This window comes from Aegilops tauschii, chromosome 7 (genome assembly GCF_002575655.3).
Source record: "Aegilops tauschii subsp. strangulata cultivar AL8/78 chromosome 7, Aet v6.0, whole genome shotgun sequence".
Taxonomy (NCBI): domain Eukaryota; kingdom Viridiplantae; phylum Streptophyta; class Magnoliopsida; order Poales; family Poaceae; genus Aegilops; species Aegilops tauschii.
In genome coordinates, this window is record NC_053041.3 from 584,797,128 (window position 1) to 584,809,971 (window position 12,844).

Genomic DNA, 12,844 nt, shown 5'->3' on the forward strand with positions numbered 1-12,844 from the left:
ACTTGTCGAAGTCTTGCTCATTGGCGACTCCATCCATTCCGATGATCTTCCTTTTGCCTCTCCTCATGACAAAACGACAGGGCTTTGACGGGTCGGTAATGAAGAAGCATTGGTCCACTTGGGAAGCCAGTACCCATGGCTCATTTTTCGCGGTCACGTTTGCGCCCGCGGTCTTGGATTTGGCTTCGGGTATAACCATGGTGGTGAAATACTGGTCTTCTTTTATGACGCTCTTGGCCCATCTGACACGGAACATCGGGACCTTCTCTCCAGCGTAGCTCAGCTTCCAGATCTCCTCGATCCTTCCGTAGTATCTGTCCTTGTCGTTACCGGTGTAGGATTCCATCGTTACCCCGGAGTTCTGATACCCATCGCTCTTCATGTCCTTTCCCTCGGTGTAGAATGTGTAGCCGTTGATATCGTACGCCTCATACGTCATCAGGTTGTGCTCGGCGCCCTGTGACAAGGCGAATATGAGTTGTTCTTCCGCGGAAGAATCCTCATGTAAAGGGTACGACAGAACCTTCTGCTTGAACCAACGCGTGAAACATGAGTTGTGCTCTTTGATTATATCTCCGTCCGTCCTCTGTTGGCCTCGGTCATTGTACGTCTTCTCAATAAAGGTTTTGTGCTCTACCACCCAAGGATCGACCACGTCTATGTGTTGTAGCGCGACTAGGTTTGCTCTTTCAAAGTCGGCGAGTCGACCCTCGAAGTCTACATGCATTTCGCGGTGACCCTCACGGTGACCCCATCCAGCGAGCCTGCCGAGGTGCCTGTTGACGGGCAGACCAACTGGGTTCTCGATGCCTAGATAATTCGTGCAGTAGGAGATGCACTCTTCTGTCAGAAAGCCCCTGGCTATGCTTCCCTCTGGATGTGACATGTTGAGATTGTATCCTTTGATGACACCATTCATCATTTCGAACGGCATCATGCTATGCAGGAACGTCGGCCCGAGTTGCATGATATCCTCCACAATATGGACCAGCAGATGCACCATAACGTCGAAGAATGCGGGCGGGAAGTACATCTCAAGCTCGCATAGTATCACCACGATCTCTTCCTGTAGCCTTCTGAGTTGCCTCACGCCAACCGACTTCCGAGAGATGACGTCGAAAAATTTGCATAGGCCAAATAGCGTTTCACGGACATGCGCGTCCATGATCCCACGGATTGCAACTGGAAGTATCTGCGTCATCAGCACATGACAGTCGTGAGACTTCATCCCGCTAAACTTCTGCTTCGCTGAGTCTAGGTATCTGCTTATCTTCCCCGCGTAACCGTAAGGAAGTTTTACTACTACGAGGCAGATGAAAAATTGATCGATCTCCTCCTGACTTAGAGTGAAGCACGCGGGAGGGAAGTCATTTCCGGTCTTCTTGGCCTTTTTGCCTTTGCGACGACTTTCCATGTCCTGCTTCGCCTCATCGTCAGCATCATTAGCGTGAAGCTCCTCCCTGATGCCCATTGATTTCAAGTCTGCCCTTGCTTTTGGCCCATCTTTGGTCCTCTCTGGCATGTTGAGCAGGGTACCAAGCAGACTCTCGCACACGTTCTTCGTGATATGCATGACATCAAGGCTGTGAGGCACACGGTGGATCTTCCAGTACGGCAAGTCCCAGAAAACAGACCTCGTTTTCCATACCTTCAGCAGCGGCTCTGGCGCCTTTCGCTTCTTTCCCGGCTCTGGCGCCTTATGCTTCTTTCCCGACAGTGGGCAATCTTTCCAATTTTTCAACAGCTCGTCTATTTCCTCGCCGCTCCTCGTACGCGGGCGTCTTCGGGGTTCGGTTTCACCATCGAACAGATCCTTGCGTTTTCTCCATGGGTCATCGTCGCGAAGCCACCTTCGATGTCCCATGAACACGGTTTTCGAAGACCCGGGATCTCTATCTAGCCGGCGATACGTTGTGTCATCCATGCACCGGACGCATCAAGAAAATCCGTGGACCACCTGCCCCGCGAGATATCCGTAACCGAGATAGTCGTGCACCGTCGTGAGCAGTGCGGCTCTCATAGGGAAATATTCTTTCTCAGCGGGGTCCCACATATTTGCTGGCGTTTTCCACAGCGTGTCTAGCTCCTCTTTCAGCAGCCCCAGATACAGATTGATGTCGTTCCCTGGTTGTTTTGGCCCTTCAATTAGCATACTCATGTGAATGTACTTCCTCTTCATGCACAACCAGGGGGGAAGGTTGTACATCCACACAAACACAGGCCACGTGCTATGTGTGCTTCTCTGGCTGCCAAACTGATTGACTCCATCGGTGCTCGCGCCCAGCATGATGTTCCTTTGATCCTTCCCAAATTCCGGGTGTTAGAAGTTTAACGCTTGCCACTGGCTCCCATCCTTAGGGTGAATCAGCATCTTGTCTTTTTTATTTATCTCCGGATCATTTGCGTCATCTTCTCGCTTCTTCTCCTCCCTATCCGCGTGCCAACGCAGGAGCTTTGCTAGCTTAGGGTCCGCGAAATACCGCTGCAGACGAGGAGTGATCGGAAAGTACCACACCACTTTTCGAGGAGCTTTCTTCCTCTTCTTGTATCGAGTGACGCCACACACCGGACATATGGTAGACTCCGCGTGCTCGTCCCGATAAATGATGCAATTGTTCATGCACACATGGTATTTCACGTGCGGTAAATCCAGAGGACACACGATCTTCTTCGCCTCCTCGAAACTGGTCGGGCACTTGTTCCCTTTGGGAAGACGTTCGTGCCAGAATGACATGTTCTCGTCGAAGCATGTGTCGGTCATTTTGTGTTTTATCTTCATATCCAGAGCCATGAGCGTTACTTTCAGGCGGGTATCCTCGGGCCTGCATCCTTCATACAATGGAGTAACCGCGTCTATCTCCAGTTGATCCAGCTTGGCTTCTCTCGGGCGGCAGCTCTTGCGTTATCCGTCTGCTTGAGAAGCAGCTCTTGAATATGAGGGTCCTGCACCCAGCCCATCGATGGTCCATCGTCGTCTGCTCCGCCGGCATCTTCATCTTCATGATCATGCCCTTTGTCTGCTCCGACATCTTCCTCATCATCATGCCGGCATCTTCTACATGATGACTGTGTACAGTATCACCGTCGTGATCATGTCCTAGAGATTCTTCATCTTCTCGCCCGCCCGAGCCGCGATGGTTGTCTTGCTGCCCTTCCTCATTTCTTGCCCGGCCCCCATGGACGACTTCATAGTCATCTTCATCACCTTGCCACCGATAGCCATCCATGAAACCACGCAAGAGCAGGTGGTCCCGCACCTGCCCGGAATCCGGGTCCGCAATAAGGCTCTTCAGCTTGCATCTTCGACACGGACATCTTATCTCCATCTCGTTCTTTTGAAGCATCTCGGCCTTCGCGGAGCTCAAAAACCTATTCACGATGCCTTCGGTCATCGTGCGGACCATGGTCGCCTGCAGGGTAGAGCACAACGATATTTTAGAACAAAGAAAAAATTTGGCATGACTTTGCCTAAAAATAGGACAAAAAAGAATGCATAGTGCCAAAATTCTCGCCGAAACGGAAATGAATCAACATTTCGGCCAAATATTGGCAACTATCGCATTTCAAATACCGGTACCTGCAAACACAAACATATATGCAACACCACAAACATACATAGATCTACCTAGGCCATAAAAAGTGCATGTGCACGTTGTTGTAGGGAGAAAAAAGTAGATCTACAACATAAAGAAAGCTTTCCCCTTACTTACCTATCAAAAAAGGTAATTTAACCACTGAATTTGGATGAATCTATGGTGCAAATGAGGTGAGGAGGAGGAGGCAGCGGAGACAAGCTTGGAGGAGGAGGTGGAGAGAATGAAGTGGGGAAAGTGAGTGTGTAGGTGGCTGTCCAAAATATCTAGCATGTCCCAGGTTACTAATGGCGCACCAATTGCAAATGCGCCATTAGTAACCCTAGTTACTAGTGGCGCACCAGAAGATGGTGCTCCATTAGTATTTTTGAAAAAAAATAGTAGTGGCGCACGGGTGACTGGTGCGCCATTACTAGTTAACACTAGTAGTGGCGCATGGGTTGTCTAGTGCGCCATTAGTATTTAAAAAAAATTATTACTAGTGGCGCACTGGGTTAGTGGTGCGCCACTAGTAGTTGACACTAGTAGTGGCGCATGGGGTGTCTGGTGCGCCATTAGTATTTTTTTCTAAAAAAAATTTACTACTAGTGGCGCACCGTTGGTCTGGTGCGCCACTAGTATCTTTCATACTAATGGCGCACCAACACATGGTGCGCCATTAGTAGCCATATCATCTATAGCCCTTTTCCTAGTAGTGTGTGCTTCGTAAAAAAATAACCTGGGTCGTCGCCGAAGCTGGCCTAGGTCCGGCCGCCGTTGCTCTCGATCCAGGGTCGTTGCCACACGAGAGAGATGAGAGGAGCTTCAAGACCAGGACGACGCCGACGAACGACGGACACCATTGGAGAAGTAGCTTGGGGCTTCGCATCGAGTCGCTGGGTCGCAGGCGGTACATCCTCGTCGCAGGTGTGCGGCGTTGGTGGGTGGGCGGCGCGTTGCTGGAGGACAACCATGTCCCGCTCGAGAGAAGATGGAGGAGGGCAGGCGATGTTGACAATCCTGGCAACGGCCATATTGGGATGGGGATAGGGCTTGGTCAGCGAGAGAAAGTTGGATCGGGAGGGATCCTATTTTTCTTGCATGGCTTTTTTCATGAGGGGCTATCGACGTGGGGGTGAGGGGGGAAGGAACAGATCGCGGGGATGGGTCACCGAAGGGAGGGCAGGACACGGTCATTGGCAGGAAAAGAAACCTTACGTGTTTTTTAGATAATAGGACATTGCCCCTGCATTGCAACGGGAGCATAGATATTCATACCCTCACCTGGGAGTATACATTTAGGCCTCGTACACATCAGAAGAATAACTTTAGAGTCCCTACACCAGAAAGAACTTAAAAACAAAATGAACAAAAGCACTCTAACAATTGTGAAACAATTTTCAAAAACAAAATCCACCACACCCCATTCTAGCAATCCGGTTGTTCAGAAATACAATGCTAGCAACAACCTGGTTGTCCAGAAAGGGATTTTCCAAATTCGATTAGAATTTCATTTCGGGGGAAAATACAGGGATTTGCCGTTAAGGCAGGTCGAAGCAGAATAGAGCTAGTGGAAACTGAAAGTCTGAAATCTGAAATTATCTACCCACTGCACCTGACAGCTGGCTCTAGCATTATTCAAAGCAGAATAATGCAATGTGAGATCGTGTTGGAGAGGAACACGAGATCACGTATCACCCGAAAAAAAAACACGAGATCATGGAGGACAAGCTCACCCAGCAGGGGGAGATGTGGGCGCGCTTGGTAGCACGACGACAGGGAGCTTGAGTAAGATCACGACTGGATCCGCCGCCACCCACCGTTGGAGCAAACCAGCTGTGGTCGCCGTCGTTCCGCCGCCTCCGTTTCTCAGTGTCCTCGTGCAGCGGCCTCCCCCAGTGGCCTAGATCCCGCATCAACAGCTTGGACCTTTGCTTCCGTCTCCTGCACTGCCTCATCGTTGGCCACTTCTCCTCTTCGCCTCACAGCAGCAGCACAAGGGCGTCCAGCAGTTCGAGAAGATGGATCTGCGTAGGCTTGCATGGACTGATAAAGTCCAGTTAGCTTAAGATATCCCTAGTGATGCTGCTGCTGCGTACCTTGCAAGATTGATATGCGTACGTTTCCACGCACGGATCGCGCAAACTAGAAGATGGGGCGAGGAAGGGTGGAGGCGTACTATTGTGGACAACGTTGGCGGGCGACGGCATGATCCGGCAGAAAACGACGGTGCTTAGGGAGGCCTCCTAGAAGATGGGGTGAGGCGGACGTGACCTGTTGGATGGCGGCGGCGACCGCGACGCGATCCGGGTGCCGGTGGTGACGTGCACAAGCACGATGCGGCGGTTACAATCCAGTGCAGGGACATAGATGGGCTTTCAATGCCGGATGGGCGATGCAAGATTATTCGTTGATTGATTGGCTATTATGGCCGGTTCACAAAAAAAGAATTATGGGTCATCAATGTCAGGCTCAAATCCAGACTCGGCACTGAATGTTTGGGCTCCAAAGATGTTAGTTATCCAAGTTTTGGGAAACAAATATGGGTGACACAAACAAATCTTTGCTTTATTATATATACGGCTATATACAATACCGAACCAGTTTTGCGTCGGAGAAACTATACATTTCGTGGAAAGAAAGTTCTAGGCACGAATTGTAGCCCAAGCCACATATGCGCACGATTCGTCAATCAGTCCCCATTTTAGCACAGCCTGTGTCTCTGGAAATACGTCCGTGATTGACATATAATAGCCATATATAACACACATGTGCATCTCCTGATTCACCGCATATTTATAACGTACTAGTATAGTACGTATATAGTAAATCATAAGCCGCTGCCATCTCCTTCCTCCTCAACGCGCCCCTGCAGCACCATGTCCATGTCCGCTCTCCTGTCGACCCTGCGCGGCGCCGGCCGGCATCAGCTCTCCGCTACAACGGTCACCGCGTGGCAGGCCACCGGCTCCCACCTGTTCCGGATCGACGGGTACACGCAAGCCAGCAAGATAGTGTGTAACAGTGGGCCGGTGAGATCAGATACGCTTAGCGTTGGCGGCCACGACTGGCGTCTTTTATGCTATCCAAACGGCTCCTATTTTGGGTGCTCCGGCATCTCCCACTTGATCGAACATCAAAGCGACGAAAGCACCTGGGACAAGGGCAAGGTCCTCGTGAAGGCCCAAGCGAGTATACTCGACTCGGCCGGGATGCCATCCTACACTCAAACCATGACAGACTTCGCCACCTTCCATTGTGATTTCGGCTGGAACAACTTCATCAGCCACAAGGAGCTCGACAAGCAGAAGCATCTCAAGGACGACGACTGCCTGTCCATCCTGTGTGAACTCACCGTCGTCACCGGCAAGTGCGCCAAGATTGCCGGGGGCCCGCGGGTGCCATTCGACTTGCACGGGGAACTCGTGGAAGCCATCTGGAACAAGGAGGAACCGGATGTGAGGATCCAGGTTAGTGGAGAGACGTTGGCCGCGCACCGGTGGATTCTAGTGGCACTATCCCCTGTGTTCGCGCAGGAACTAGAGCTCTCCTCCGAACTACTTGTCGACGACATGGACGCAGAGGTGTTCAAGGCTATGCTCCAGTTCATCTACACCGACTCGCCACCCTTGCTCGAGGCGGCAACGGCGGCGGAGAGGCTGCTCGTCGCGGCGGACAGGTACGAGCTTGAGAAGCTGAAACGAGCCTGCGAGGAGGCGCTGTGCCGGCACATCGACGTGGGCTCAGTGGCCGCCACTCTGGCGTTGGCGGAGCAACATGATTGCCGGGTGCTGCGGGAAGCGTGCATGCGGTTCCTCTCTTCTCCCGGGAATCTCGAAGCGGTCCTGGCACCGGATGGGTTTGAGCTGCTCAAGACAGGTTGCCCCTCTGCTCTGTTGGAGCTCGTGCTCAAGAACATGATCCGACACGAGCAATTGACCCAAGAATCCTGCACAAGATAGACGAAATAAAAAAACATACTAAGATGCAAACATGCATGTACCGAAGAATATGAAATTAGAATAAGATTCAGCTCTATTTTATGAGATCACCGCAGCCCTCTCCACCATGTCTTTGTTCTTTTTTTCTTCACAAACTCCACGTACAACCTAACGATAGGAATGAAAACAGAGCGTAAACTATCAAAACTAAGTGTGCTGCTACATTTTTTTATACTTTATGACGAAAGCATACACGAATAAGAAAATCTAAAAAATGAATGAGGATATATGTACGGAAATGAAAACAAAATGAATATAGTGGAGACACAAATATGAAAGCAAAAAATTTGAGGAACTCAAAACCCCCATTAAAACCGAAAATGCTAGACTTATGTAAAACCTTTGCGTACCCTATGTTTAAAAAAAAGGATAGACCCTCGCCTCTGCATAAGAGTGATGCATGCAGCCATATTATTTAAAGAAAGTATGAATACAAAATCTGAGGTCCAATACTTGCTCACAAAAGTAGCCAAAGCAAAACAGAATAGAAAATGCCACAGCCGGCGAAAAAATAGGCTACGATGACTAAACGCATAGCCTATTATTATTAGCTCGTCATCCAAATCGGTTAAAAATAACTCATGCAACCACCTCCCAGCGGTTGCACCCAGTAGCCAAAAGCTCCCTGGAGTCCGCATGATGAGTGACGACCATGTATGGATCCATGCAGTGGCTCTCTATATAACCTGCAAAAAGTTGGTAAAAAAATTTCTGTTAAAGATCATATCATTTCTGCAGCTCCATATAGCCCAAAATAGTGCACATATGAGATTATGCAACTCCCGAATACCGGAGGAACACCTTGTGTGCTATCAAACGTCACAACGTAACTGGATGATTATAAAGATGCTCTACAGGTGTCTCCGATGGTATTTGTTGAGTTGGCATAGATCGAGATTAGGATTTGTCACTCCGTGTATCGGAGAGGTATCGCGGGCCCTCTCGGTAATGCACATCACTATGAGCCTTGCAAGCAATGTGACTAATGAGTTAGTTGCGGGATGATGCATTACAGAACGAGTAAAGAGACTTGCCATTAACGAGATTGAACTAGGTATGAGGATACCGACGATCGAATTTCAGGCAAGTAACATACCGATGACAAAGGGAATAACGTATGTTGTTATGCGGTTTGGCCGATAAAGATCTTCGTAGAATATGTAGGAACCAATATGAGCATCCAGGTTCCGCTATTGGTTATTGACCAGAGATGTGTCTCGGTCATGTCTACATAGTTCTCGAACCCGTAGGGTCTGCACGCTTAACGTTCGATGACGATTTGTATTATGAGTTATGTGATTTGATGAACCAAAGTTTGTTCGGAGTCCCGGATGAGATCACGGACATGACGAGGAGTCCCGAAATGGTCGAGACGTAAAGATTGATATATTGGAAGGTTATGTTTGAACACCGGAATGATTTCAGAAAGGTTCGGACATTTTCCGTAGTACCGGGGGGTTACCCCGGGGGGGTTAATGGGCCTTCATGGGCCCTAGTGGAGAGAGCAGGCAGCGGCCAGGTGGAGGCACGTGCCCCCCTCAAGCCCAAACCAAATTGGACTAGGGTTGGGGGGGGCTTTCCTTCTTCTACTCCACCTCTTTCCCCTCCCCCCTTCTCCAAAAAGGAAAGGAGGGGGCCGAATCCTACTTGGACCGAGAGTACAAGTAGGACTCCCCCCTTGACGCGCCCCCCTTGGGCCGGCCTCCTCTCCTCCCCCCCTTTATATACGTGGGAGGGGGGCACCCCAAAGACACACCAAGTCTTCTCTTAGTCGTGTGTGGTGCCCCCCTCCACAGTTACACACCTCGGTCATATCGTTGTAGTGCTGTAGCGCCCAAGATGCGATTCTATCCCAATCACGTGATGAACTCATGATTGGGGCACAACCACATTTCGAGCGCATAGTAAGGTGGATATCATTACAACATACCATGTACTGAATAGATGAGAATACAAGATAAAGGCTTATACTCGCCACAAGTTACAACATCAATACAACAGCTCATCAATACATAACAGTCATCATACAGAAGAGAAGGATCCGACTACGGATGAAAACAAACGAAAAGAAGAACGACATCCACCCTGCTAATCCCAGGCCCCCCTGACCCGTAACCTATTCCCTTGATCGAAGAAGAAGAAGAAGAAGAGCTCCAAAAGAAATCAAGCATCGTTCTCACGTCAGATCATCGCATTACCTGTACCTGCAACTGTTGTTGTAGTAAACTGTGAGCCACGAGGACTCAGCAATCCCATTACCATGGGTATCAAGACTAGCAAAGCTTAATGGGTATGGAATGGATAAGTGATGAGGTTGCAGCAAGCAACTAAGCATTGTATGGTGGCTAACTTACGAGTACAAGAATAAGATGAGAAACTACTCAACGGCCGCAAACTAGTAATGATCAAGAAGTGATCCTGAACTACTTACATTCAAACATAACCCAACCGTGTTCTCCTCTCGAACTTCCCCGAAAAGAGACAGTCACGGTTACGCACGCGGTTGGTGTATTTTAATTGAGTTTACTTCAAGTCCTCTACAACCGGATATTAACAAATTCCCATCTGCCACATAACCATGGGCACAGCTCTCGAAAGTTTAAGCCCTGCAGGGGTGTCCCAACTTAGCCCATGACAAGCTCACGATCCGCAGAGACAATCCTCCATCACGGGACACTCCGATCAGACTCGGAATCCCGGTACACAAGACATTTCGACAATGATAAAACAAAACTAGCAAGACCACCAGGTGCGTCGGTACCCCGATAGGAGCCGCGCGTATCTCGTTCTCAGGACAACACCGTCTATGCATAGTGGACGATAGCCAAAAATACCATCGAGTTGCCCCGAGGTGGCACCGTCGACTGCTAGGTAGGTGGACCAACACTCATGAGGAGCACTGGCCCGGGTGGCGGTTCATTAAGAGCCCTCGGGTGCTAGTCGGTCCCTATGCAATTTTTAGTTGTTATTAGGAAAATGGTAAAACCAATGCTGGGCCTTGCTGGAAGAGTTTTATTCAAAGCGAACTATCAAGAGGGCCCCATACCCCTCACCGTGTTAGGGACGCGAAATCAAGGAACATAACACCGGTATGACTGAAATTAGAGCGGCAAGAGTGGAACAAAACACCAGGCAAAAGGCCGAGCCTTCCACCCTTTACCAAGTATATAGATGCATTAATTAAAGAAGAGATATTGTGATAATCCAAGATATCCATGATATCCATGTCTCAACATGGAACAATCTGCAACTACACCTGCAACTAGCAACGTTATAAGAGGGGGTAAGCAAAACGGTAACATAGCCAAACAACGGTTTGCTAGGATGGGTGAAAAGGTTAGAGGCTATCATTGCAATTTGGGAGGCTTGATAAACAAGTGGTAGGTAGCGTGACACAGCGATAGCATCGAGACAACTAGCAAAGAAAAGATAGTAGTGATATCCAGAGTAACGGTCAGCTTGCCTGAAATCCCGCTAGGAAGAAGACCGAATCCATAAAGAAGACGAACCAACGTAGTCGAACGAATCCTCACACTCGCAACATAACCGGAACTATCAAGAATAAGTAACACCGGAAAGAAGAAAACAACATAGTAAACAACCATTACATAAACATGGCATGATGCACAATCAACCATGATGCATGTCCGGTTTAAAAAGGCATGGCATGGCAAAGTGCATCAAACAATACTAGAAATTAAGTGGATCTCAATATGCAACGAGTTGTATATTGACGAAACACCACATTCAAGTTATTTAGTTCGCTCTCCTTTAGGTACTCAACAATGTTAAATGTTGAGGCATAATTGAACTACCTATCTAGGCAAGTTTAAATGAGGCCGGAAACAACAAACAATAATTCCAGAAAAATCCCCATATGCATAATTTGGGTTTGGTACTGTTCTGCCTAAATTATATTTTATTGTTTGTTAAACATGGAAATAAAGTGCACCATGTTAATCTATGCATTTTCTACCCCATTTACATATAAAGTTTATTAAATTCGGAGCTACGGTTATTTAGTTATGGAATAAACCAATTTAGCATGGCATTTATGCAAAATAAATCAAACAACATTTAAACATTTTTAACATGGATGAGAGTGGCATATTATGAAACTAGACAAAATTCTAAGAATTTTACATATATAAATTATTTACATATGATGCATGGTTATTTAGTTATTAAATGCATGGACATGAGGGGTTTTCTGTAAAACAGTTTTCTCAGGATTATTAGGCAAATTCGCAGACAGGAAAAAAACAACACTGGGATGGGGTTCTCACCATGGGCCAAGGCCCAGTGGGTGGAGGAGGCAGGCCGGCTGAGGAGGCGCTGACTGGGCCGGATCTGGAGGCAACGACGCCGTCGACGGGCGATGCTGGTGCGCTCGTTCATCTCGCGTGGACGGAGCAGGAGGGGCCCGGGCGACGTGAGCGAAGCAGAGCAACGCGGTAGGAGGCGAGCACGGGCGGAGGCGCAAGCCGTCGGGCCGGGGAAGATCCGGCCACCTATGGGCGCGGCGGCGCATGGTCTTGGCGACGGCGTACTGCAGAGGGCGGCAACCATGGCACGGGGGCTCCTGTAGGACACAAAAGGGGGAGAGAGATGAACTGAGAAAGGGAGAGTAGCAGAGGAGGAAGGAAAACGGGCAGGGACGGCGCGGTCCTGGCGGGGTGGTCTCCGGCGAGGCCAACGCACGGGGAGATGCCCCTTCTTCTGCGCCTGGCCATGGCACGGCCGGGCAGGGACTTGCTAGAAACAGCAGGCGAGGAGGTCACGGGGGATGCCAGGAACGGCGGGAATGGAGCGCGGGGAGGCGTCTGGGTCCAAATCCGGCAAGGGGAGGCGCGGATCGGGGCTCGGTGCGGAGGAAGCTGCGGGAGGAGTCCGGCGAGGTGAAGTGGTCGTGGACGAGGAGGCTGCGGCCTCGGACGCCGGCAGGGAAGAAGCAGACGGCTCGGGGCTGCAGCTGCTGGCTCCTGTGGGCGTGGACGGCGACGGCTGCGGGCGGCCGGAGGCGTCCAGGAGCAAGGGAGGAGGAGGGCGCACGGGCAGAGGAGCTCGGGCTCCTGTAGGATTTGGGCGGCTGCGGTGGTTGGACAGGAAGGGAGAATGAGGAGAAGGTGGAGGCTGCGATTGGTCTCGGGTGGAACTGGATCCGGAGGGATCCCGAGGAGGACGAGGAGCGGCGGCGGGGAGGGATTGATGGGACAACTCTCCTAAAAATTCGGGTTAGACTAGAATTTGGTCTGGTGTATGTAGCAACTG

At 49.9% G+C, this 12,844-nt stretch overlaps 1 protein-coding gene and 1 long non-coding RNA gene across 2 annotated transcripts; one reads left to right on the forward strand and one right to left on the reverse strand.

Moving 5' to 3' along the window:
• The first annotated feature begins 6,451 nt into the window (after positions 1–6,451).
• Positions 6,452–7,608, forward strand: LOC109743046 (BTB/POZ and MATH domain-containing protein 1-like). Its single transcript, XM_020302129.2, has one exon. The coding sequence runs from the start codon at positions 6,452–6,454 to the stop codon at positions 7,532–7,534; it is 1,083 nt and encodes a 360-aa protein (XP_020157718.1). The 3' UTR covers positions 7,535–7,608.
• A 1,899-nt stretch (positions 7,609–9,507) lies between these two features.
• Positions 9,508–12,754, reverse strand: LOC141026451 (uncharacterized). The gene is made up of 2 exons (XR_012188621.1): positions 11,860–12,754; positions 9,508–11,125 (listed from the first exon to the last, which is right to left on the reverse strand). It is a non-coding gene; the product is annotated as an uncharacterized lncRNA (long non-coding RNA).
• Between the last annotated feature and the right edge of the window lie 90 nt (positions 12,755–12,844).